This window comes from Drosophila tropicalis, unplaced genomic scaffold (genome assembly GCF_018151085.1).
Source record: "Drosophila tropicalis isolate 14030-0801.00 unplaced genomic scaffold, ASM1815108v1 contig_697, whole genome shotgun sequence".
Classification (NCBI taxonomy): domain Eukaryota; kingdom Metazoa; phylum Arthropoda; class Insecta; order Diptera; family Drosophilidae; genus Drosophila; species Drosophila tropicalis.
The window spans coordinates 665,467-693,425 of record NW_027173179.1 but is presented as its reverse complement, the minus strand read 5'-3'; the positions used below and the strand labels follow the sequence as shown (position 1 = coordinate 693,425).

General features: G+C 42.2%; 2 protein-coding genes across 2 annotated transcripts in view; one reads left to right on the top strand and one right to left on the bottom strand.

The window, feature by feature from the left end:
• The window catches only part of LOC137579542 (phospholipid-transporting ATPase ABCA3), a 100,673-nt gene that overhangs the window by 44,257 nt on the left and 28,457 nt on the right, over positions 1–27,959 (bottom strand).
• LOC137579538 (small ribosomal subunit protein uS13-like) lies at positions 6,217–6,842 on the top strand. The gene is given in 2 exon segments (XM_068293323.1): positions 6,217–6,539; positions 6,541–6,842. Coding segments are annotated over 2 exon segments (462 nt in total). The 5' UTR covers positions 6,217–6,296; the 3' UTR covers positions 6,760–6,842.

Below are 27,959 nucleotides of genomic sequence, written 5' to 3'. Positions count from 1 at the left end.
CACAACTATGGCCAGGGTAGCACCACCACTGATGATAGAACCAGATACCAGGTTGGAGCGTAGCTAACCGATGTTTTGTAGATTGGTCAAGCTTAGCTCATGTAGAAGTGGCAGACTGAGTTTCTCCCGATGGCTTGTTATGTTGATTTTGGAGATCCCTGCAGCTATCCAATGTGTTTCTTCTTCAATGAAACATAATTGGTAACTAACAGGATATCATTTATGGCCACTTTGTCATCAATTTTTGCTAATGCTTATGTGCCAGAAACCACTTGTGTGTGATTGTCTTTGTTGATAATGGTTACGGTGATATCATTGATAATTATTATTCCATCATCCACCACTGTCAGTGGATCCAGTTTGCTGGATGGAGTGCCGCATTTCGCCGGTTTCTCAGATATGAGGTTCTGTGCTCAATTAGGTGTTGGTGATCTTCTATAGAATGTTGTGGTCACCGCCACATCACACCCAATTACCGCATATGGCTCCGTGCCACAGTCCGCTACTATTTTCCAAATCTAAAACTGTATTTTTCCTTTGCTTATTTCATTTAAAGAGTTTGTGAGCATATTTAATCTATTTTCTTGTTCACTTAACTGATTTTGTCTAAATTTTCCTTGTTCCATCATCAATATCTGGGGTGCCCGAAAACACTTTAAGAGCTGTGCCTAATATGTTTAGACTCCCAGCATTCCTATGATCCACTCTTAATGTCTCTATAGGTGTACTTATCCTATCGATATCTGCTGGTATTACTTTTCTCACATGATTTGTTTAAACGATTCCACCAACACTCTCGTCTCTTCGGCGTATGTTTGGTACGACGTCACATTTGTTGTATGTCCAAGGTACGCGTAGTCATCCAAATAGTAACATCTCCTTCCATTACAGGTATGTAATTGGACATTAAGTAATCCGTCAATTTTACTGAAGCTACCATTAAAACCATTCGAATCGAAAATTAAAAAATAATAAAAATGTTTTATCGAGGGTTGTCCTTATGGACCACCCTCTCCTTTATAAGAACAGACGTTCCCAGATCTGCCTCCAATATACCTTCGTATATGACGGGGACAGTTTGTTACCTAATCGTTTAGTGGACTTCACCCATACCTTGTCTACTCCTCATAATTTTTGTCAGCTCTTTTTTACTCCCCATTCCAATTTTTGTTCAGCGTTTTCTCAAGTTTTCCTCGAATAACTGCCTCCATTTCTGCGGTTGTCGTATGAAATATTTCTATCGGCTGCTTATTTTTCACCGAATGGATAGTTCTGTTATATTGTACTATTGCCAGTAATATAACGTCAACCGTCTCGTTGGGTTGAAGACCTTTTTTTTGCATCTTGCAATCTCCATTAAGTGCTATGAAATCTCTCAACCTGCCCATTCGAAGTGCTATGCAAAGGAGGTGCATTTGCAATATGAATATCAAAATTATTTAACAGTGACCGTTCGTTGTCACAATAGCTAGTTTTGATTTTTGTATTAGGCTTAATCAATTTGAGTAATGGAGCTTTTAGGGCAACAATTGCTCGGGAAGCAATGGGCTGTACTACAGCGAACTTGAAAAATTTACCAAAACATATAAAACAAAAAAATCTTATCTGTTAAAAAGGAATGGGTGTGACACCTAATAAATGCTTTCTAGGGTGTCTATCGTACTTGGCCACTGAACTAATTTTGCAATTTGCAGCAATCTCTGTTGCTAATCTGTTCATATTTGAAAAAAAAAAGTTGCGAAGCACTTGCTTAACATTTTCTTGGGCTGCTCGAGAGCTCTTTTATGCTCAGTTGTTAGTATTTCCCTTTGTTCCGGTCAGGAATATCGCTGACTAGGTAAAGTTGTGGTTGGGAACATTTCTACAAGTCCATGCTGAACGAAGGCAAGCACTGGGAGTTCGCAATGTATTGCGATGACTACGTCGGCATTTACCACATCCTGCAACGTTTGCATTCATGTGCTTCTATCGGACACTCGAATAATATGCCTTGTACTTGTCTGAAAAAGTAAGAATGTTCTTACTTGATTCCTAAAACAATTGACCGGCTTGTCTGTTAAGTCCATAGTGTATGTCATTGATTCTTTGCTATGTATTGTATCGATTTCCGATTCTTGAGACTGTAAAGCATTTATGTTTCGCCGTGACAGCGCGTCGGCAATTTTATTTTCTTTCCCTGGATTATAAATAAGTTTCACGTTGTAATCGTCAATAACGGATTTCCATCGCTTTATTTTTGCGTTTGTATTGCGATCGGACACTGCGAAGGTAAGGGGTTGTTGGTCCGTATAGGTAATTTCGAAGTAATTTTGAAGCCCAAATAATTGCCAAGAGTTCCCTTTCATTAGTCGCTAGATCGGGTTCGCTATCCTGCAATATTCTTGAAATCATTATTATGGGTCTTCCGTCTTGCGACAATACTGATCCCAGGCCGTGTCCTAAGGCATCTGCTCTTAGGTCGAATGGCTTTTTATAATCAGGGTATCTTAACATGACGGCGGGTACCAATTTCGTCGTGGTATAGTGAGCTGATGAAATTATTAAAACGCGCGGGACTTCGTTTAATTTATTAAGTTTATTCACAGATAACCCGACACACACGAAATGGTTCGATTTTAAATATATGTACAGGAGTTTCGAATTCAAAGAGAAAAGAACGGGTGTTCGAATGAAACGGATCCGTGGCTGCGACGCCGGGCTAGGGAGCGTCTACTTGGTGGTTGGTCGGCCATATGGGGCAGTGTGTGGTGGTTTTGCCCACACCGTCGGCATCCATGACGACTCGGCACGCGTCGGACGAGTGCTCGTGTGCCAAGCAATTGGGGCAGTACTTGTTAATAAGCACCGCCCGCAGCCGCTTTTCTGGATGAGCTTTGCACCCGTTGCAAACCCACGGGTCGGATAGACCCACGCGCTGTATTGACATCAGCAATTCGGACGAGACCATGAGCCCCAGGAAGAGTGCGCTCAACTCGTCCTAAGCGCCACTCACTGAAGTGGAGGTTGTCTTCGGACACGATCACGAGGTCGCCTGTCTGGAGACTGCGACCCAGTGATTTCCACTTATTCCGTTTTTGGAGCTCTATAAGATATTTGCTCTTCCAACGACGGAAGAAAGCATGCTGGATTGCCTTCAGTCGCTGCCATCGGTTGATTAGCGACATAGGCTCGACGAGAATCTCCGGTTCTGCGATGGATAAGAGCGGTCCTCCAATAAGAAAGTGTCCCGGGCTTAATGCCAGCAGATCCTCTGGGTCCTTGCTCATGGGAGAAATCGGCCAGGAGCTCAAACACGCCTTGATTCGATAAAGGAGAGTGGAAAGCTCCTAGAACGTGAACTGCGCTGTGGGCACTTTCTCCGTGCGACAAACCGAGAGAAGGCTGCGAGAAATCGCTCAGTGGTGAGGTCGGAGGTAGTTTCGAGATGGATTTCCTTCGTGCTGAAACACACAAAGACGCAGACATAACCCTTAGTAATGAGACACGCACGCCCGTAGTAATTCTTGATTTCGAAAGGCCCTGCGAAGTCAATGCCCGTGTGGGTGAAGGGCCTGGAGTACGTGATGTGCTCTCGAGGGAGATCACCCATCATCTGAGTCTGTAGTCGTCGACGATGAACGATGCAGACTTACACCCCTTGATGTGAGACATCACCAGATTCTTAATCCGTGGAATCTAGAATTTGGTTCGCAGATACCGCACCATTAGTTGATTGCCGCATTCAACGTTTTGCGATGGGCGAATCTGACGAGCAGGCGCATTCAGCGGCTCGGAGTCGTCCACATGAGCGGAGTATCCCATGTTGGTCGACGAATGGGTTCGCCAAGGGCCCGTATCTCCGCGACGTATTCTCGACCGATCGATCTTAGGGACACAACATTGCTTCCCTCTTCAGGTGGTCTCCTGGAAATTCCGTTCGCAGAATATCCGCCTTTTCCGTCTTGGCGGAAAGGTCTTCCACCTCCCAAAACTTTGCGAGGAGTACATCAAGTTTTGCTTGCGGACTGACTCGCGTCTGCGCAGCGAAACCCAATCGAGACATTGGAGGATCAGGCATAATAGCCACACAGAACCCATCCAAAGAAAGTTTCTAACCCGACGAAATCACCAATATCCCTTTTGATCCGCTCTCCGAGGATGTGGGGAAACAGATCTACACCAATAATCATATAAATAGGCCGGGGCTTGTTGTAGTATGGGTCAGCCAGGGAGCGATCAAGACACTGTGTCGGAACCGTGTTAAGGAATGGAGCCGCTGGAATGGCCCCTGACAATTTGGATACGACCAGAGCTGAGACCTCAATCTTGTTCAGCCTATCACACGGAGGAGACAGCGTTAGCAGACACACCTTGTCGGCACATCCTCCATCACTCTGGCCCATGCCAGTAACTGCGGCGTCTACTGGATAAAAAGGGGGTTCCTGCTGTCTAATCGTTTCCCAACGCCTCTGAACAGGCATGTCAAGGAAATTTGGGCAAAGCCGTATTGGGTGATTTTCCCGATGGCAAAGCTTGCGCGACGCCGGTTTGAGCTGAGCTTTCGCGGGAAACGCTTGGACCTTCATCGTCGAGGAGGATTTGCGGGGATGGCTTGGACACTTGGGGCCGACTTATGTTCTTCGGTGGCATCCAGTACGCGAAACCGATCGGTGAGGAATTGGTTCAAATCGTATTAAGTGGAGACGACAGTCTTATTTGGCACTGATTGTTCCCACAGGAGGATGGTGGCCTTCGCCAATTTGCTAGTGCATATGGCGATAAGTAAGACGTCCCAATTCTCAGTACTAACACCCGAACGGTCAAGCGCGGTCAGACACCCTTGAAACGAAGTCTGCAGCTCTCGCAAGGATTTGCCCGACTCTTGTGCCACCGCGGGAATCTGAAGGAGTTGTCTGGCTTGAGTCATGACAAGCAGATGTCTCTAGCTGTAACACTTTTTAAGAAAAATAGTTTTATGTGATTCCTGGGGGCGTGGCTAAAATTCCTATTAATTCTATACATTTGCATACTACACGAGTATACATACCAAATTTGGTGGCTCTAGCTCTTATAGTCTCCGAGATCTGCGTGTTCATACAGACGGACGGACGGACGGACGGACAGACGGACATGGCTAGATCGACTCGGCTGTTGATCTTGATCAAGAATATATATACTTTATAGGGTCGGAGAAGCTTAATTCTGCCTGTTACATACATTTTGGCGACTTTAATATACCATTTCACCCTATGGGTGTATGGTATAAAAATTTATATGGGTTAACAAGTATCGAGGGGAGTACGTATAAAAAAAACAAACCAAATAAATAAATAAAGATATATCGGGAGACGAAAATATTTTAATTTAAATTTTCCTGGAAATATATATATATATGTGGGAGAAGAATATAAATTTTTATATAAAAATTGATGGAAATGGATATATATGTACATGTCGAAGCAAACTATGTTGCTGCATACTGTATGTGTGTATGGGTACTCTGGTTTTGCGCATTTCACCAGAATCATAATTTTGCCGCTTTAAGAAGTTCCGTTTTAGCGCGGAGACTGCATTGTGTAATTCTATGGGGTATTGCGGGTCGAATATTACCAGAACTGGTTCGTTTGTAAGAATAGTCACAATTTTCTTTCGAATGCTTTCCAACTTAGTAGTCCACGCAAAACTTTCCCCTCCTAATGTTAGGGAATACAACGGCTTTATGAGGCATATGCACCTGCAGTGTCAGAGAAAAATTTTGGCAAAGTGCCGCCACGAGTCTGCTGTTGCTCGCGTGTTGACGCTTGCATGGTTCTTGCAAGCTCCAGCAGATTCTGGTTCTGCAATTGTAAAATTATGCGCCACTGATCCTCTAAGAATGCAGGAGGTGGTGCTGATCCCACTTCTGATGTCGGAGCGTCGTTATTATTCTCCATGGCTTTAACTAATAGCGCAGCGAGTTTCGGTGCGCAGGCTTCACGATCCAAAATTGAACTGACTGTCTTTTCGTTTCTCTGTCCCGCACCGAACCACACTTGACGACAGCGTTGTAGCGCTGTCGCCGCGCTAAAATGGAACTTCGTAAAGCGGCAAAATTATGATTCTGGTGAAATGCGCAAAACCAGAGTACCCATACACACATACAGTATGCAGCGACATAGTTTGCTTCGACACGGCCATCCTGACCTTGACACGTCCTCGTGTAATATGCCAAACATTAACTTCAAATATGTCTTTGGCTTTTTTACCCGTGGTGCGTGTTCGACACGTTGTTCGAGTACTGATTTACTTGCATTAATTTAGAAGTGCAAATCATCAAAATGTCTCTCGTCATCCCTGAGAAGTTCCAGCACATTCTTCGTATCATGAATACGAACATCGATGGTAAGCGCAAGGTAGGAATTGCCATGACTGCCATCAAGGGTGTGGGTCGCCGTTACTCCAACATTGTCTTGAAGAAGGCCGATGTTGATTTGACCAAGCGTGCCGGTGAGTGCACCGAGGAGGAGGTTGACAAGGTGGTGACCATCATCACAAACCCCCTGCAATACAAAGTGGTTCCTTAACTGGTTCCTTAACAGACAAAAGGACATCATTGATGGCAAATACTCGCAGCTGACATCCTCCAACTTGGATTCCAAGCTCCGTGATGATTTGGAGCGCTTGAAGAAGATCCGCTCCCATCGCGGTCTGCGTCACTACTGGGGTCTCCGTGTCCGTGGTCAGCACACCAAGACAACTGGTCGTCGTGGTCGCACTGTCGGTGTGTCCAAGAAGAAGTAAGCTGTAGCATTTGACGTCGTCTTTAAAAGTGAATTTGCTGGATATGTCACTTTTTTGCTACTATCAACAAACAACATCAACAATATATTTCAAACTGAATTCATCGTCTCTTTTAGACGGATAACCATCTGATAAAATATTCAGTTTAACATTTCTTCGTACAAACTTTTAACATTTATTCTTAATTAAAACATTTGAAAACACATTTCTTTCAATTCAATTCAATAACTTCACCTATGCAGGTTACAAAAATAAAACATGATGCTTGTTTTTATTACATAATATTTTGCCAAATTGTCGATTTTTCTTTAACTAAAATTCCAAATTTAATTCAAAAAGAAACAATCATCGTCTCACTTGGACGGATAATCTTCATCACACTTGGACGGCTCACTATCGTCTCACTTGGACGGCTTTGGCTTTTACTACGTTAAACTTGTTTTGTGATACAGTGACATTAAATCCTTGTTTAAGAATTTCGCGGCCAATAACAATGTCGCTTTTCAAATGATTATCTTGCACTACATGGAACAATATTTGAAGTGCGTCCTCATTTATGGTAACCTGGCTTAATATTTGTAAGGTGCTATATATGGCAGCATCGCCTATACCTTTTAGCATGATAATGCTGTTTAAACGCTTACCAGCTAGCTTACTACATATTTTCTCTTTAATGAGTGAACACTCTGCGCCAGAATCAAAAGAAATTGGGTAAATCTTACCGAGCTGCATCATCACTCCAGTTGGCTCTGGTACAAGGCACTGGTTCACAGTCTTCCGTTGGAATGCTCCCTGTGTACTTGTTGATTCCTTTTTCGAGCATTGATTTGCGAAGTGTCCAGGCTGGCCGCACTTGAAACAAGTAACAGTTGGCTTGTCTCGCTGAGATGTCGCGTCGCCCTTTTGTCGCATTTTGGCTCTGCTCTCAGCAGTTTTATGCCCTGGTTTGCCACAGAAATGGCACACTATTGTCAGTATTCTCCTCTTCTTGGCGTCAGGTCCAGGTCCGGAGTCGTCATCACGGTCGGCATTACGATGTTTTTTAAAGGGGAATGCGCCTACTTCGGATTGCAAGTCACTTCTAGTTATAACTTTTGACGTGAACACAATTCGTTCCAAGCGGTTATCCACATTGGCTAAATGCGCGAGCACAATTGACACAGCAATTTTCTTCGATGTTTTTGTTTTTCCAATTGGAAGTTAGAGTGGTCACCAAACGGCTAGCATAAACCGCAAGACATTCGCCGTTAGTTGGGCGACTGTTTAGTAGATTTAGAAACATTGCCGACGACGTTTCACTATTTTAGGAATAATTTCTTAAATTCAATCCACTTAATGCCGGGATATGCAATTTGAGTTAGCCACTGTGAGGCACTGCCCACCATAGCTTCGCTTAGTGCCATGATGAGCCTGCTTCCTTCTAGGGGCTGTTCCGTTAATATAATGTCAGCTGTGATGGACAACTTTGAGGCATCTGCACCTGCAGTGTCAGAGAAAAATTTTGGCAAAGTGCCGCCACGAGTCTGCTGTTGCTCGCGTGTTGACGCTTGCATGGTTCTTGCAAGCTCCAGCAGATTCTGGTTCTGCATTTGTAAAATTATGCGCCACTGATCCTCTAAGAATGCAGGAGGTGGTGCTGATCCCACTTCTGATGTCGGAGCGTCGTTATTATTCTCCATGGCTTTAACTAATAGCGCAGCGAGTTTCGGTGCGCAGGCTTCACGATCCAAAATTGAACTGACTGTCTTTTCGTTTCTCTGTCCCGCACCGAACCACACTTGACGACAGCGTTGTAGCGCTGTCGCCGCGCTAAAATGGAACTTCTTAAAGCGGCAAAATTATGATTCTGGTGAAATGCGCAAAACCAGAGTACCCATACACACATACAGTATGCAGCGACATAGTTTGCTTCGACACGGCCATCCTGACCTAGACACGTCCTCGTGTAATATGCCAAACATTAACTTCAAACATGTCTTTGTAATATATTTCAAACTTAATTCATCGTCTCTTTTAGACGGATAACCATCTGATAAAATATTCAGTTCAACATTTCTTCGTACAAACTTTTAACATTTATTCTTAATTAAAACATTTGAAAACATATTTCTTTCAATTCAATTCAATAACTTCACCTATGCAGGTTACAAAAATAAAATATGATGCTTGTTTTTATTACATAATATTTTGCCAAATTGTCGATTTTACATTTTCTTTAACTAAAATTCCAAATTTAATTCAAAAAGAAACAATCATCGTCTCACTTGGACGGATAATCTTCATCTCACTTGGACGGCTCACCATCGTCTCACTTGGACGGCTTTGGCTTTTACTACGTTAAACTTGTTTTGTGATACAGTGACATTAAATCCTTGTTTAAGAATTTCGCGGCCAATAACAATGTCGCTTTTCAAATGATTATCTTGCACTACATGGAACAATATTTGAAGTGCGTCCTCATTTATGATAACCTGGCTTAATATTTGTAAGGTGCTATATATGGCAGCATCGCCTATACCTTTTAGCATGATAATGCTGTTAAAACGCTTACCAGCTAGCTTACTACATATTTTCTCTTTGATGAGTGAACACTCTGCGCCAGAATCAAAAGAAATTGGGTAAATCTTACCGAGCTGCATCATCACTCCAGTTGGCTCTGGTACAAAGCACTGGTTCACAGTCTTCCGTTGGAATGCTCCCTGTGTACTTGTTGATTCCTTTTTCGAGCATTTATTTGCGAAGTGTCCAGGCTGGCCGCACTTGAAGCAAGTAACAGTTGGCTTGTCTCGCTGAGATGTCGCGTCGCCCTTTTGTCGCATTTTGGCTCTGCACTCAGCAGTTTTATGCCCTGGTTTGCCACAGAAATGGCACACTATTGTCAGTATTCTCCTCTTCTTGGCGTCAGGTCCAGGTCCGGAGTCGTCATCACGGTCGGCATTACGATGTTTTTTAAAGGTGAATGCGCCTACTTCGGATTGCAAGTCACTTCTAGTTTTAACTTTTGACGTGAACGCAATCCGTTCCAAGCGGTTATCCACATTGGCTAAATGCGCGAGCACAATTGACACAGCAATTTTCTTCGATGTTTTTGTTTTTCCAATTGGAAGTTAGAGTGGTCACCAAACGGCTAGCATAAACCGCAAGACATTCGCCGTTAGTTGGGCGACTGTTTAGTAGATTTAGAAACATTGCCGACGACGTTTCACTATTTTAGGAATAATTTCTTAAATTCAATCCACTTAATGCCGGTATATGCAATTTGAGTTAGCCACTGTGAGGCACTGCCCACCATAGCTTCGCTTAGTGCCATGATGAGCCTGCTTCCTTCTAGGGGCTGTTCCGTTAATATAATGTCAGCTGTGATGGACAACTTTGAGGCATCTGCACCTGCAGTGTCAGAGAAAAATTTTGGCAAAGTGCCGCCACGAGTCTGCTGTTGCTCGCGTGTTGACGCTTGCATGGTTCTTGCAAGCTCCAGCAGATTCTGGTTCTGCATTTGTAAAATTATGCGCCACTGATCCTCTAAGAATGCAGGAGGTGGTGCTGCGTCGGAGCGTCGTTATTATTCTCCATGGCTTTAACTAATAGCGCAGCGAGTTTCGGTGCGCAGGCTTCACGATCCAAAATTGAACTGACTGTCTTTTCGTTTCTCTGTCCCGCACCGAACCACACTTGACGACAGCGTTGTAGCGCTGTCGCCGCGCTAAAATGGAACTTCTTAAAGCGGCAAAATTATGATTCTGGTGAAATGCGCAAAACCAGAGTACCCATACACACATACAGTATGCAGCGACATAGTTTGCTTCGACACGGCCATCCTGACCTTGACACGTCCTCGTGTAATATGCCAAACATTAACTTCAAAAATGTCTTTGTAATATATTTCAAACTTAATTCATCGTCTCTTTTAGACGGATAACCATCTGATAAAATATTCAGTTCAACATTTCTTCGTACAAACTTTTAACATTTATTCTTAATTAAAACATTTGAAAACATATTTCTTTCAATTCAATTCAATAACTTCACCTATGCAGGTTACCAAAATAAAATTCCAAATTTAATTCAAAAAGAAACAATCATCGTCTCACTTGGACGGATAATCTTCATCTCACTTGGACGGCTCACCATCGTCTCACTTGGACGGCTTTGGCTTTTACTACGTTAAACTTGTTTTGTGATACAGTGACATTAAATCCTTGTTTAAGAATTTCGCGGCCAATAACAATGTCGCTTTTCAAATGATTATCTTGCACTACATGGAACAATATTTGAAGTGCGTCCTCATTTATGATAACCTGGCTTAATATTTGTAAGGTGCTATATATGGCAGCATCGCCTATACCTTTTAGCATGATAATGCTGTTTAAACGCTTACCAGCTAGCTTACTACATATTTTCTCTTTAATGAGTGAACACTCTGCGCCAGAATCAAAAGAAATTGGGTAAATCTTACCGAGCTGCATCATCACTCCAGTTGGCTCTGGTACAAAGCACTGGTTCACAGTCTTCCGTTGGAATGCTCCCTGTGTACTTGTTGATTCCTTTTTCGAGCATTGATTTGCGAAGTGTCCAGGCTGGCCGCACTTGAAGCAAGTAACAGTTGGCTTGTCTCGCTGAGATGTCGCGTCGCCCTTTTGTCGCATTTTGGCTCTGCACTCAGCAGTTTTATGCCCTGGTTTGCCACAGAAATGGCACACTATTGTCAGTATTCTCCTCTTCTTGGCGTCAGGTCCAGGTCCGGAGTCGTCATCACGGTCGGCATTACGATGTTTTTTAAAGGTGAGTGCGCCTACTTCGGATTGCAAGTCACTTCTAGTTTTAACTTTTGACGTGAACACAATTCGTTCCAAGCGGTTATCCACATTGGCTAAATGCGCGAGCACAATTGACACAGCAATTTTCTTCGATGTTTTTGTTTTTCCAATTGGAAGTTAGAGTGGTCACCAAACGGCTAGCATACACCGCAAGACATTCGCCGTTAGTTGGGCGACTGTTTAGTAGATTTAGAAACATTGCCGACGACGTTTCACTATTTTAGAAATAAATTCTTAAATTCAATCCACTTAATGCCGGGATATGCAATTTGAGTTAGCCACTGTGAGGCACTGCCCACCATAGCTTCGCTTAGTGCCATGATGAGCCTGCTTCCTTCTAGGGGCTGTTCCGTTAATATAATGTCAGCTGTGATGGACAACTTTGAGGCATCTGCACCTGCAGTGTCAGAGAAAAATTTTGGCAAAGTGCCGCCACGAGTCTGCTGTTGCTCGCGTGTTGACGCTTGCATGGTTCTTGCAAGCTCCAGCAGATTCTGGTTCTGCATTTGTAAAATTATGCGCCACTGATCCTCTAAGAATGCAGGAGGTGGTGCTGCGTCGGAGCGTCGTTATTATTCTCCATGGCTTTAACTAATAGCGCAGCGAGTTTCGGTGCGCAGGCTTCACGATCCAAAATTGAACTGACTGTCTTTTCGTTTCTCTGTCCCGCACCGAACCACACTTGACGACAGCGTTGTAGCGCTGTCGCCGCGCTAAAATGGAACTTCTTAAAGCGGCAAAATTATGATTCTGGTGAAATGCGCAAAACCAGAGTACCCATACACACATACAATATGCAGCGACATAGTTTGCTTCGACACGGCCATCCTGACCTTGACACGTCCTCGTGTAATATGCCAAACATTAACTTCAAAAATGTCTTTGTAATATATTTCAAACTTAATTCATCGTCTCTTTTAGACGGATAACCATCCGATAAAATATTCAGTTCAACATTTCTTCGTACAAACTTTTAACATTTATTCTTAATTAAAACATTTGAAAACATATTTCTTTCAATTCAATTCAATAACTTCACCTATGCAGGTTACAAAAATAAAATATGATGCTTGTTTTTATTACATAATATTTTGCCAAATTGTCGATTTTACATTTTCTTTAACTAAAATTCCAAATTTAATTCAAAAAGAAACAATCATCGTCTCACTTGGACGGATAATCTTCATCTCACTTGGACGGCTCACCATCGTCTCACTTGGACGGCTTTGGCTTTTACTACGTTAAACTTGTTTTGTGATACAGTGACATTAAATCCTTGTTTAAGAATTTCGCGGCCAATAACAATGTCGCTTTTCAAATGATTATCTTGCACTACATGGAACAATATTTGAAGTGCGTCCTCATTTATGATAACCTGGCTTAATATTTGTAAGGTGCTATATATAGCAGCATCGCCTATACCTTTTAGCATGATAATGCTATTAAAACGCTTACCAGCTAGCTTACTACATATTTTCTCTTTAATGAGTGAACACTCTGCGCCAGAATCAAAAGGAATTAGGTAAATCTTACCGAGCTGCATCATCACTCCAGTTGGCTCTGGTACAAAGCACTGGTTCACAGTCTTCCGTTGGAATGCTCCCTGTGTACTTGTTGATTCCTTTTTCGAGCATTTATTTGCGAAGTGTCCAGGCTGGCCGCACTTGAAGCAAGTAACAGTTGGCTTGTCTCGCTGAGATGTCGCGTCGCCCTTTTGTCGCATTTTGGCTCTGCACTCAGCAGTTTTATGCCCTGGTTTGCCACAGAAATGGCACACTATTGTCAGTATTCTCCTCTTCTTGGCGTCAGGTCCAGGTCCGGAGTCGTCATCACGGTCGGCATTACGATGTTTTTTAAAGGTGAATGCGCCTACTTCGGATTGCAAGTCACTTCTAGTTTTAACTTTTGACGTGAACGCAATCCGTTCCAAGCGGTTATCCACATTGGCTAAATGCGCGAGCACAATTGACACAGCAATTTTCTTCGATGTTTTTGTTTTTCCAATTGGAAGTTAGAGTGGTCACCAAACGGCTAGCATAAACCGCAAGACATTCGCCGTTAGTTGGGCGACTGTTTAGTAGATTTAGAAACATTGCCGACGACGTTTCACTATTTTAGGAATAATTTCTTAAATTCAATCCACTTAATGCCGGTATATGCAATTTGAGTTAGCCACTGTGAGGCACTGCCCACCATAGCTTCGCTTAGTGCCATGATGAGCCTGCTTCCTTCTAGGGGCTGTTCCGTTAATATAATGTCAGCTGTGATGGACAACTTTGAGGCATCTGCACCTGCAGTGTCAGAGAAAAATTTTGGCAAAGTGCCGCCACGAGTCTGCTGTTGCTCGCGTGTTGACGCTTGCATGGTTCTTGCAAGCTCCAGCAGATTCTGGTTCTGCATTTGTAAAATTATGCAGAATATTATTAATAGCGCAGCGAGTTTCGGTGCGCAGGCTTCACGATCCAAAATTGAACTGACTGTCTTTTCGTTTCTCTGTCCCGCACCGAACCACACTTGACGACAGCGTTGTAGCGCTGTCGCCGCGCTAAAATGGAACTTCTTAAAGCGGCAAAATTATGATTCTGGTGAAATGCGCAAAACCAGAGTACCCATACACACATACAATATGCAGCGACATAGTTTGCTTCGACACGGCCATCCTGACCTTGACACGTCCTCGTGTAATATGCCAAACATTAACTTCAAAAATGTCTTTGTAATATATTTCAAACTTAATTCATCGTCTCTTTTAGACGGATAACCATCCGATAAAATATTCAGTTCAACATATCTTCGTACAAACTTTTAACATTTATTCTTAATTAAAACATTTGAAAACATATTTCTTTCAATTCAATTCAATAACTTCACCTATGCAGGTTACAAAAATAAAATATGATGCTTGTTTTTATTACATAATATTTTGCCAAATTGTCGATTTTACATTTTCTTTAACTAAAATTCCAAATTTAATTCAAAAAGAAACAATCATCGTCTCACTTGGACGGATAATCTTCATCTCACTTGGACGGCTCACCATCGTCTCACTTGGACGGCTTTGGCTTTTACTACGTTAAACTTGTTTTGTGATACAGTGACATTAAATCCTTGTTTAAGAATTTCGCGGCCAATAACAATGTCGCTTTTCAAATGATTATCTTGCACTACATGGAACAATATTTGAAGTGCGTCCTCATTTATGATAACCTGGCTTAATATTTGTAAGGTGCTATATATAGCAGCATCGCCTATACCTTTTAGCATGATAATGCTATTAAAACGCTTACCAGCTAGCTTACTACATATTTTCTCTTTAATGAGTGAACACTCTGCGCCAGAATCAAAAGGAATTAGGTAAATCTTACCGAGCTGCATCATCACTCCAGTTGGCTCTGGTACAAAGCACTGGTTCACAGTCTTCCGTTGGAATGCTCCCTGTGTACTTGTTGATTCCTTTTTCGAGCATTTATTTGCGAAGTGTCCAGGCTGGCCGCACTTGAAGCAAGTAACAGTTGGCTTGTCTCGCTGAGATGTCGCGTCGCCCTTTTGTCGCATTTTGGCTCTGCACTCAGCAGTTTTATGCCCTGGTTTGCCACAGAAATGGCACACTATTGTCAGTATTCTCCTCTTCTTGGCGTCAGGTCCAGGTCCGGAGTCGTCATCACGGTCGGCATTACGATGTTTTTTAAAGGTGAATGCGCCTACTTCGGATTGCAAGTCACTTCTAGTTTTAACTTTTGACGTGAACGCAATCCGTTCCAAGCGGTTATCCACATTGGCTAAATGCGCGAGCACAATTGACACAGCAATTTTCTTCGATGTTTTTGTTTTTCCAATTGGAAGTTAGAGTGGTCACCAAACGGCTAGCATAAACCGCAAGACATTCGCCGTTAGTTGGGCGACTGTTTAGTAGATTTAGAAACATTGCCGACGACGTTTCACTATTTTAGGAATAATTTCTTAAATTCAATCCACTTAATGCCGGTATATGCAATTTGAGTTAGCCACTGTGAGGCACTGCCCACCATAGCTTCGCTTAGTGCCATGATGAGCCTGCTTCCTTCTAGGGGCTGTTCCGTTAATATAATGTCAGCTGTGATGGACAACTTTGAGGCATCTGCACCTGCAGTGTCAGAGAAAAATTTTGGCAAAGTGCCGCCACGAGTCTGCTGTTGCTCGCGTGTTGACGCTTGCATGGTTCTTGCAAGCTCCAGCAGATTCTGGTTCTGCATTTGTAAAATTATGCGCCACTGATCCTCTAAGAATGCAGGAGGTGGTGCTGCGTCGGAGCGTCGTTATTATTCTCCATGGCTTTAACTAATAGCGCAGCGAGTTTCGGTGCGCAGGCTTCACGATCCAAAATTGAACTGACTGTCTTTTCGTTTCTCTGTCCCGCACCGAACCACACTTGACGACAGCGTTGTAGCGCTGTCGCCGCGCTAAAATGGAACTTCTTAAAGCGGCAAAATTATGATTCTGGTGAAATGCGCAAAACCAGAGTACCCATACACACATACAGTATGCAGCGACATAGTTTGCTTCGACACGGCCATCCTGACCTTGACACGTCCTCGTGTAATATGCCAAACATTAACTTCAAAAATGTCTTTGTAATATATTTCAAACTTAATTCATCGTCTCTTTTAGACGGATAACCATCTGATAAAATATTCAGTTCAACATTTCTTCGTACAAACTTTAAACATTTATTCTTAATTAAAACATTTGAAAACATATTTCTTTCAATTCAATTCAATAACTTCACCTATGCAGGTTACAAAAATAAAACATGATGCTTGTTTTTATTACATAATATTTTGCCAAATTGTCGATTTTACATTTTCTTTAACTAAAATTCCAAATTTAATTCAAAAAGAAACAATCATCGTCTCAGTTGGACGGATAATCTTCATCTCACTTGGACGGCTCACCATCGTCTCACTTGGACGGCTTTGGCTTTTACTACGTTAAACTTGTTTTGTGATACAGTGACATTAAATCCTTGTTTAAGAATTTCGCGGCCAATAACAATGTCGCTTTTCAAATGATTATCTTGCACTACATGGAACAATATTTGAAGTGCGTCCTCATTTATGGTAACCTGGCTTAATATTTGTAAGGTGCTATATATGCCAGCATCGCCTATACCTTTTAGCATGATAATGCTGTTAAAACGCTTACCAGCTAGCTTACTACGTATTTTCTCTTTAATGAGTGAACACTCTGCGCCAGAATCAAAAGGAATTGGGTAAATCTTACCGAGCTGCATCATCACTCCAGTTGGCTCTGGTACAAAGCACTGGTTCACAGTCTTCCGTTGGAATGCTCCCTGTGTACTTGTTGATTCCTTTTTCGAGCATTGATTTGCGAAGTGTCCAGGCTGGCCGCACTTGAAGCAAGTAACAGTTGGCTTGTCTCGCTGAGATGTCGCGTCGCCCTTTTGTCGCATTTTGGCTCTGCACTCAGCAGTTTTATGCCCTGGTTTGCCACAGAAATGGCACACTATTGTCAGTATTCTCCTCTTCTTGGCGTCAGGTCCAGGTCCGGAGTCGTCATCACGGTCGGCATTACGATGTTTTTTAAAGGTGAATGCGCCTACTTCGGATTGCAAGTCACTTCTAGTTTTAACTTTTGACGTGAACACAATCCGTTCCAAGCGGTTATCCACATTGGCTAAATGCGCGAGCACAATTGACGCAGCAATTTTCTTCGATGTTTTTGTTTTTCCAATTGGAAGTTAGAGTGGTCACCAAACGGCTAGCATAAACCGCAAGACATTCGCCGTTAGTTGGGCGACTGTTTAATAGATTTAGAAACATTGCCGACGACGTTTCACTATTTTAGGAATAATTTCTTAAATTCAATCCACTTAATGCCGGGATATGCAATTTGAGTTAGTCACTGTGAGGCACTGCCCACCACAGCTTCGCTTAGTGCCATGATGAGCCTGCTTCCTTCTAGGGGCTGTTCCGTTAATATAATGTCAGCTGTGATGGACAACTTTGAGGCATCTGCACCTGCAGTGTCAGAGAAAAATTTTGGCAAAGTGCCGCCACGAGTCTGCTGTTGCTCGCGTGTTGACGCTTGCATGGTTCTTGCAAGCTCCAGCAGATTCTGGTTCTGCATTTGTAAAATTATGCGCCACTGATCCTCTAAGAATGCAGGAGGTGGTGCTGATCCCACTTCTGATGTCGGAGCGTCGTTATTATTCTCCATGGCTTTAACTAATAGCGCAGCGAGTTTCGGTGCGCAGGCTTCACGATCCAAAATTGAACTGACTGTCTTTTCGTTTCTCTGTCCCGCACCGAACCACACTTGACGACAGCGTTGTAGCGCTGTCGCCGCGCTAAAATGGAACTTCTTAAAGCGGCAAAATTATGATTCTGGTGAAATGCGCAAAACCAGAGTACCCACATACATACAGTATGCAGTGACATAGTTTGCTTCGACACGGCCATCCTGACCTTGACACGTCCTCGTGTAATATGCCAAACATTAACTTCAAAAATGTCTTTGTAATATATTTCAAACTTAATTCATCGTCTCTTTTAGACGGATAACCATCTGATAAAATATTCAGTTCAACATTTCTTCGTACAAACTTTAAACATTTATTCTTAATTAAAACATTTGAAAACATATTTCTTTCAATTCAATTCAATAACTTCACCTATGCAGGTTACAAAAATAAAACATGATGCTTGTTTTTATTACATAATATTTTGCCAAATTGTCGATTTTACATTTTCTTTAACTAAAACTCCAAATTTAATTCAAAAAGAAACAATCATCGTCTCAGTTGGACGGATAATCTTCATCTCACTTGGACGGCTCACCATCGTCTCACTTGGACGGCTTTGGCTTTTACTACATTAAACTTGTTTTGTGATACAGTGACATTAAATCCTTGTTTAAGAATTTCGCGGCCAATAACAATGTCGCTTTTCAAATGATTATCTTGCACTACATGGAACAATATTTGAAGTGCGTCCTCATTTATGGTAACCTGGCTTAATATTTGTAAGGTGCTATATATGCCAGCATCGCCTATACCTTTTAGCATGATAATGCTGTTAAAACGCCCTCCAGCTAGCTTACTACATACTTTCTCTTTAATGAGTGAACACTCTGCGCCAGAATCAAAAGGAATTGGGTAAATCTTACCGAGCTGCATCATCACTCCAGTTGGCTCTGGTACAAAGCACTGGTTCACAGTCTTCCGTTGGAATGCTCCCTGTGTACTTGTTGATTCCTTTTTCGAGCATTGATTTGCGAAGTGTCCAGGCTGGCCGCACTTGAAGCAAGTAACAGTTGGCTTGTCTCGCTGAGATGTCGCGTCGCCCTTTTGTCGCATTTTGGCTCTGCACTCAGCAGTTTTATGCCCTGGTTTGCCACAGAAATGGCACACTATTGTCAGTATTCTCCTCTTCTTGGCGTCAGGTCCAGGTCCGGAGTCGTCATCACGGTCGGCATTACGATGTTTTTTAAAGGTGAGTGCGCCTACTTCGGATTGCAAGTCACTTCTAGTTTTAACTTTTGACGTGAACACAATTCGTTCCAAGCGGTTATCCACATTGGCTAAATGCGCGAGCACAATTGACACAGCAATTTTCTTCGATGTTTTTGTTTTTCCAATTGGAAGTTAGAGTGGTCACCAAACGGCTAGCATACACCGCAAGACATTCGCCGTTAGTTGGGCGACTGTTTAGTAGATTTAGAAACATTGCCGACGACGTTTCACTATTTTAGAAATAAATTCTTAAATTCAATCCACTTAATGCCGGGATATGCAATTTGAGTTAGCCACTGTGAGGCACTGCCCACCATAGCTTCGCTTAGTGCCATGATGAGCCTGCTTCCTTCTAGGGGCTGTTCCGTTAATATAATGTCAGCTGTGATGGACAACTTTGAGGCATCTGCACCTGCAGTGTCAGAGAAAAATTTTGGCAAAGTGCCGCCACGAGTCTGCTGTTGCTCGCGTGTTGACGCTTGCATGGTTCTTGCAAGCTCCAGCAGATTCTGGTTCTGCATTTGTAAAATTATGCGCCACTGATCCTCTAAGAATGCAGGAGGTGGTGCTGCGTCGGAGCGTCGTTATTATTCTCCATGGCTTTAACTAATAGCGCAGCGAGTTTCGGTGCGCAGGCTTCACGATCCAAAATTGAACTGACTGTCTTTTCGTTTCTCTGTCCCGCACCGAACCACACTTGACGACAGCGTTGTAGCGCTGTCGCCGCGCTAAAATGGAACTTCTTAAAGCGGCAAAATTATGATTCTGGTGAAATGCGCAAAACCAGAGTACCCATACACACATACAATATGCAGCGACATAGTTTGCTTCGACACGGCCATCCTGACCTTGACACGTCCTCGTGTAATATGCCAAACATTAACTTCAAAAATGTCTTTGTAATATATTTCAAACTTAATTCATCGTCTCTTTTAGACGGATAACCATCCGATAAAATATTCAGTTCAACATTTCTTCGTACAAACTTTTAACATTTATTCTTAATTAAAACATTTGAAAACATATTTCTTTCAATTCAATTCAATAACTTCACCTATGCAGGTTACAAAAATAAAATATGATGCTTGTTTTTATTACATAATATTTTGCCAAATTGTCGATTTTACATTTTCTTTAACTAAAATTCCAAATTTAATTCAAAAAGAAACAATCATCGTCTCACTTGGACGGATAATCTTCATCTCACTTGGACGGCTCACCATCGTCTCACTTGGACGGCTTTGGCTTTTACTACGTTAAACTTGTTTTGTGATACAGTGACATTAAATCCTTGTTTAAGAATTTCGCGGCCAATAACAATGTCGCTTTTCAAATGATTATCTTGCACTACATGGAACAATATTTGAAGTGCGTCCTCATTTATGATAACCTGGCTTAATATTTGTAAGGTGCTATATATAGCAGCATCGCCTATACCTTTTAGCATGATAATGCTATTAAAACGCTTACCAGCTAGCTTACTACATATTTTCTCTTTAATGAGTGAACACTCTGCGCCAGAATCAAAAGGAATTAGGTAAATCTTACCGAGCTGCATCATCACTCCAGTTGGCTCTGGTACAAAGCACTGGTTCACAGTCTTCCGTTGGAATGCTCCCTGTGTACTTGTTGATTCCTTTTTCGAGCATTTATTTGCGAAGTGTCCAGGCTGGCCGCACTTGAAGCAAGTAACAGTTGGCTTGTCTCGCTGAGATGTCGCGTCGCCCTTTTGTCGCATTTTGGCTCTGCACTCAGCAGTTTTATGCCCTGGTTTGCCACAGAAATGGCACACTATTGTCAGTATTCTCCTCTTCTTGGCGTCAGGTCCAGGTCCGGAGTCGTCATCACGGTCGGCATTACGATGTTTTTTAAAGGTGAATGCGCCTACTTCGGATTGCAAGTCACTTCTAGTTTTAACTTTTGACGTGAACGCAATCCGTTCCAAGCGGTTATCCACATTGGCTAAATGCGCGAGCACAATTGACACAGCAATTTTCTTCGATGTTTTTGTTTTTCCAATTGGAAGTTAGAGTGGTCACCAAACGGCTAGCATAAACCGCAAGACATTCGCCGTTAGTTGGGCGACTGTTTAGTAGATTTAGAAACATTGCCGACGACGTTTCACTATTTTAGGAATAATTTCTTAAATTCAATCCACTTAATGCCGGTATATGCAATTTGAGTTAGCCACTGTGAGGCACTGCCCACCATAGCTTCGCTTAGTGCCATGATGAGCCTGCTTCCTTCTAGGGGCTGTTCCGTTAATATAATGTCAGCTGTGATGGACAACTTTGAGCCATCTGCACCTGCAGTGTCAGAGAAAAATTTTGGCAAAGTGCCGCCACGAGTCTGCTGTTGCTCGCGTGTTGACGCTTGCATGGTTCTTGCAAGCTCCAGCAGATTCTGGTTCTGCATTTGTAAAATTATGCGCCACTGATCCTCTAAGAATGCAGGAGGTGGTGCTGCGTCGGAGCGTCGTTATTATTCTCCATGGCTTTAACTAATAGCGCAGCGAGTTTCGGTGCGCAGGCTTCACGATCCAAAATTGAACTGACTGTCTTTTCGTTTCTCTGTCCCGCACCGAACCACACTTGACGACAGCGTTGTAGCGCTGTCGCCGCGCTAAAATGGAACTTCTTAAAGCGGCAAAATTATGATTCTGGTGAAATGCGCAAAACCAGAGTACCCATACACACATACAGTATGCAGCGACATAGTTTGCTTCGACACGGCCATCCTGACCTTGACACGTCCTCGTGTAATATGCCAAACATTAACTTCAAAAATGTCTTTGTAATATATTTCAAACTTAATTCATCGTCTCTTTTAGACGGATAACCATCTGATAAAATATTCAGTTCAACATTTCTTCGTACAAACTTTAAACATTTATTCTTAATTAAAACATTTGAAAACATATTTCTTTCAATTCAATTCAATAACTTCACCTATGCAGGTTACAAAAATAAAACATGATGCTTGTTTTTATTACATAATATTTTGCCAAATTGTCGATTTTACATTTTCTTTAACTAAAATTCCAAATTTAATTCAAAAAGAAACAATCATCGTCTCAGTTGGACGGATAATCTTCATCTCACTTGGACGGCTCACCATCGTCTCACTTGGACGGCTTTGGCTTTTACTACGTTAAACTTGTTTTGTGATACAGTGACATTAAATCCTTGTTTAAGAATTTCGCGGCCAATAACAATGTCGCTTTTCAAATGATTATCTTGCACTACATGGAACAATATTTGAAGTGCGTCCTCATTTATGATAACCTGGCTTAATATTTGTAAGGTGCTATATATGGCAGCATCGCCTATACCTTTTAGCATGATAATGCTGTTTAAACGCTTACCAGCTAGCTTACTACATATTTTCTCTTTAATGAGTGAACACTCTGCGCCAGAATCAAAAGAAATTGGGTAAATCTTACCGAGCTGCATCATCACTCCAGTTGGCTCTGGTACAAAGCACTGGTTCACAGTCTTCCGTTGGAATGCTCCCTGTGTACTTGTTGATTCCTTTTTCGAGCATTGATTTGCGAAGTGTCCAGGCTGGCCGCACTTGAAGCAAGTAACAGTTGGCTTGTCTCGCTGAGATGTCGCGTCGCCCTTTTGTCGCATTTTGGCTCTGCACTCAGCAGTTTTATGCCCTGGTTTGCCACAGAAATGGCACACTATTGTCAGTATTCTCCTCTTCTTGGCGTCAGGTCCAGGTCCGGAGTCGTCATCACGGTCGGCATTACGATGTTTTTTAAAGGTGAGTGCGCCTACTTCGGATTGCAAGTCACTTCTAGTTTTAACTTTTGACGTGAACACAATTCGTTCCAAGCGGTTATCCACATTGGCTAAATGCGCGAGCACAATTGACACAGCAATTTTCTTCGATGTTTTTGTTTTTCCAATTGGAAGTTAGAGTGGTCACCAAACGGCTAGCATAAACCGCAAGACATTCGCCGTTAGTTGGGCGACTGTTTAGTAGATTTAGAAACATTGCCGACGACGTTTCACTATTTTAGGAATAATTTCTTAAATTCAATCCACTTAATGCCGGGATATGCAATTTGAGTTAGTCACTGTGAGGCACTGCCCACCACAGCTTCGCTTAGTGCCATGATGAGCCCCTTCTAGGGGCTGTTCCGTTAATATAATGTCAGCTGTGATGGACAACTTTGAGGCATCTGCACCTGCAGTGTCAGAGAAAAATTTTGGCAAAGTGCCGCCACGAGTCTGCTGTTGCTCGCGTGTTGACGCTTGCATGGTTCTTGCAAGCTCCAGCAGATTCTGGTTCTGCATTTGTAAAATTATGCGCCACTGATCCTCTAAGAATGCAGGAGGTGGTGCTGATCCCACTTCTGATGTCGGAGCGTCGTTATTATTCTACGTGGCTTTAACTAATAGCGCAGCGAGTTTCGGTGCGCAGGCTTCACGATCCATAATTGAACTGACTGTCTTTTCGTTTCTCTGTCCCGCACCGAACCACACTTGACGACAGCGTTGTAGCGCTTTCGCCGCGCTAAAATGGAACTTCTTAAAGCGGCAAAATTATGATTCTGGTGAAATGCGCAAAACCAGAGTACCCATACACACATACAGTATGCAGCGACATAGTTTGCTTCGACACGGCCATCCTGACCTTGACACGTCCTCGTGTAATATGCCAAACATTAACTTCAAAAATGTCTTTGTAATATATTTCAAACTTAATTCATCGTCTCTTTTAGACGGATAACCATCTGATAAAATATTCAGTTCAACATTTCTTCGTACAAACTTTTAACATTTATTCTTAATTAAAACATTTGAAAACATATTTCTTTCAATTCAATTCAATAACTTCACCTATGCAGGTTACAAAAATAAAACATGATGCTTGTTTTTATTACATAATATTTTGCCAAATTGTCGATTTTACATTTTCTTTAACTAAAATTCCAAATTTAATTCAAAAAGAAACAATCATCGTCTCACTTGGACGGATAACCTTCATCTCACTCAGCAGTTTCATGCCCTGGTTTGCCACAGAAATGGCACACTATTGTCAGTATTCTCCTCTTCTTGGTGTCAGGTCCAGGTCCGGAGTCGTCATCACGGTCGGCATTACGATGTTTTTTAAAGGTGAATGCGCCTACTTCGGATTGCAAGTCACTTCTAGTTTGAACTTTTGACGTGAACGCAATCCGTTCCAAGCGGTTATCCACATTGGCTAAATGCGCGAGCACAATTGACACAGCAATTTTCTTCGATGTTTTTGTTTTTCCAATTGGAAGTTAGAGTGGTCACCAAACGGCTAGCATAAACCGCAAGACATTCGCCGTTAGTTGGGCGACTGTTTAGTAGATTTAGAAACATTGCCGACGACGTTTCACTATTTTAGGAATAATTTCTTAAATTCAATCCACTTAATGCCGGGATATGCAATTGGAGTTAGTCACTGTGAGGCACTGCCCACCATAGCTTCGCTTAGTGCCATGATGAGCCTGCTTCCTTCTAGGGGCTGTTCCGTTAATATAATGTCAGCTGTGATGGACAACTTTGAGCCATCTGCACCTGCAGTGTCAGAGAAAAATTTTGGCAAAGTGCCGCCACGAGTCTGCTGTTGCTCGCGTGTTGACGCTTGCATGGTTCTTGCAAGCTCCAGCAGATTCTGGTTCTGCATTTGTAAAATTATGCGCCACTGATCCTCTAAGAATGCAGGAGGTGGTGCTGATCCCACTTCTGATGTCGGAGCGTCGTTATTATTCTCCATGGCTTTAACTAATAGCGCAGCGAGTTTCGGTGCGCAGGCTTCACGATCCAAAATTGAACTGACTGTCTTTTCGTTTCTCTGTCCCGCACCGAACCACACTTGACGACAGCGTTGTAGCGCTTTCGCCGCGCTAAAATGGAACTTCTTAAAGCGGCAAAATTATGATTCTGGTGAAATGCGCAAAACCAGAGTACCCATACACACATACAGTATGCAGCGACATAGTTTGCTTCGACACGGCCATCCTGACCTTGACACGTCCTCGTGTAATATGCCAAACATTAACTTCAAAAATGTCTTTGTAATAGATTTCAAACTTAATTCATCGTCTCTTTTAGACGGATAACCATCTGATAAAATATTCAGTTCAACATTTCTTCGTACAAACTTTTAACATTTATTCTTAATTAAAACATTTGAAAACATATTTCTTTCAATTCAATTCAATAACTTCACCTATGCAGGTTACAAAAATAAAACATGATGCTTGTTTTTATTACATAATATTTTGCCAAATTGTCGATTTTACATTTTCTTTAACTAAAATTCCAAATTTAATTCAAAAAGAAACAATCATCGTCTCAGTTGGACGGATAACCTTCATCTCACTTGGACGGCTCACCAACGTCTTACTTGGACGGCTTTGGCTTTTACTACGTTAAACTTGTTTTGTGATACAGTGACATTAAATCCTTGTTTAAGAATTTCGCGGCCAATAACAATGTCGCTTTTCAAATGATTATCTTGCACTACATGGAACAATATTTGAAGTGCGTCCTCATTTATGGTAACCTGGCTTAATATTTGTAAGGTGCTATATATGCCAGCATCGCCTATACCTTTTAGCATGATAATGCTGTTAAAACGCTTATCAGCTAGCTTACTACATATTTTCTCTTTAATGAGTGAACACTCTGCGCCAGAATCAAAAGGAATTGGGTAAATATCACCGAGCTGCATCATCACTCCAGTTGGCTCTGGTACAAAGCACTGGTTCACAGTCTTCCGTTGAAATGCTCCCTGTGTACTTGTTGATTCCTTTTTCGAGCATTAATTTGCGAAGTGTCCAGGCTGGCCGCAATAGATAGGGAACCAGTGGACCTTACAAATCTTGATACCGAATTGTGCGAGGCTGATAAAGACAAACTAATAAAAATGCTTGAGAATTACACCACTGCACTTGTAAAAGGGGCACTATCCACACGAGTCACGACAGGGGAAATGAAAATTCGCTTGATTGATCCAACCAAAACTGTACAACGCCGGCTCTATAGACTTAGCCCTGAAGAAAGAGACATTGTCCGAGAAAAGTTAAGTGAGTTACTTAAATTGCCACCGCCACAGACGGTTTTTGGTGTACGACAGTTTATTGGTCTTGCATCCTATTTTCGCAAATTCGTACCCGGATTCTCTCAAGTCATAAAGCCGTTGTATTCCCTAACATCAGGAAGGGAAAGTTTTGCGTGGACTACTGAGTTGGAAAGCATTCGCAAGAAAATTGAGACTATTCTTACAAACGAACCAGTTCTGGTAATATTCGACCCGCAATACCCTATAGAATTACACACCGACGCTAGCTCAATCGGATTTGGTGCCATGCTTTTACATCGAATTAACAATAAGCTTCACGTTGTAGAATATTTTAGTAAAACAACTTCGCCAGACGAGTTTAGGTACCACTCTTATGAGCTTGAAACTCTGGCAGTATTTGCATCCGTTAAACATTTCCGTCCCTACTTGCTTGGCAGAGAATTTGTGGTTTATACAGATTGTTACTCGTTAACCCGGATATTGTTGCCCTTGTCAGTAAACTGAAATAACTAAAACATATGATTTGAGAAAAGGGATGTTGTTTCGTAAAATCCAAAAAAATGGTAAGACACGATGCTTGCCAGTTGTTCCCCGAAATTTCAGATGGTCAGTAGTTAACCAGGTACATGAGTCAATCATGCACCTTGGTTGGCAAAAAACACTTGACAAAGTTTACCAATTTTACTCGTTTGAGAAAATGAACAAATATGTCCGTAAATTTGTTGACAATTGTATAACCTGCAGGACAGCAAAGTCACATTCCGGCAAAGTTCAAGCAGAGTTACATCCTATACCAAAGGTTAGCATCCCTTGGCACACTTTCCGTATGGACATTACTGGCAAATTAAGTGGTAAAAGTGATCTAAAGGAATATATCATTGTTCAAATTGACAGCTTCACAAAATTCGTACACCTTTACCACACTCTCAAAATAAATACGGAGAGCTGTATCAGGGCCATAAAGTCTTCAACTTCCTTGTTTGGTGCACCAACACGCATTATAGCAGATCAGGGTAGATGTTTTTCTAGCGCGCAGTTTGCAGAATTTTGCTGTTCAAAAACCATAAAACTTTATTTAATCGCGACTGGGGAAAGTCGTGCTAATGGACAAGTTGAGCGCGTTATGAGCACGCTCAAGAACCTATTAACTGCAGTCGAATTAAGCCAAAGGCCCTGGCAAGATGCTCTCGGCGAGGTGCAGCTAGTTTTAAACTGCACTACAAATCGGGCAACTGAGGCCAGTCCCTTAGAAATGTTAATAGGGAAAGAAGGTCGACCTCTTGGATTAGTTCCTCCATTGGACACAGAATTGGAAGTAGACTTAGACTCCACACGGGCTCGAGCAAGTAGCAGTGATAAGTCCAAGGCGCCGTTGTAAGACACAGTGTCGGTGACTATGTCCTTCTCAAGAACGAGGAGAGACACCAGACAAAACTAGACCAAAAATTTAAGGGTCCATTTTTGGTAGTTAAAGTCCTAGACGGTGACAGATATTAAAGTCGTTATCGAGTAAACGATTATATAAATACTGTCACGAGGACACAAGAAAACTTACAGAGGGAAATGTGCCCCATGAGCTGGACATTGATGATAAAGATCCAGGCCCGTCAAATGGTCTGATAGAAGCTGAGAGTGAACAGTCCAAGTGAGACGATGGTGAGGCGTCCAAGTGAGATGAAGGTTATCCGTCCAAGTGAGACGATGATTGTTTCTTTTTGAATTAAATTTGGAATTTTAGTTAAAGAAAATGTAAAATCGACAATTTGGCAAAATATTATGTAATGAAAACAAGCATCATGTTTTAT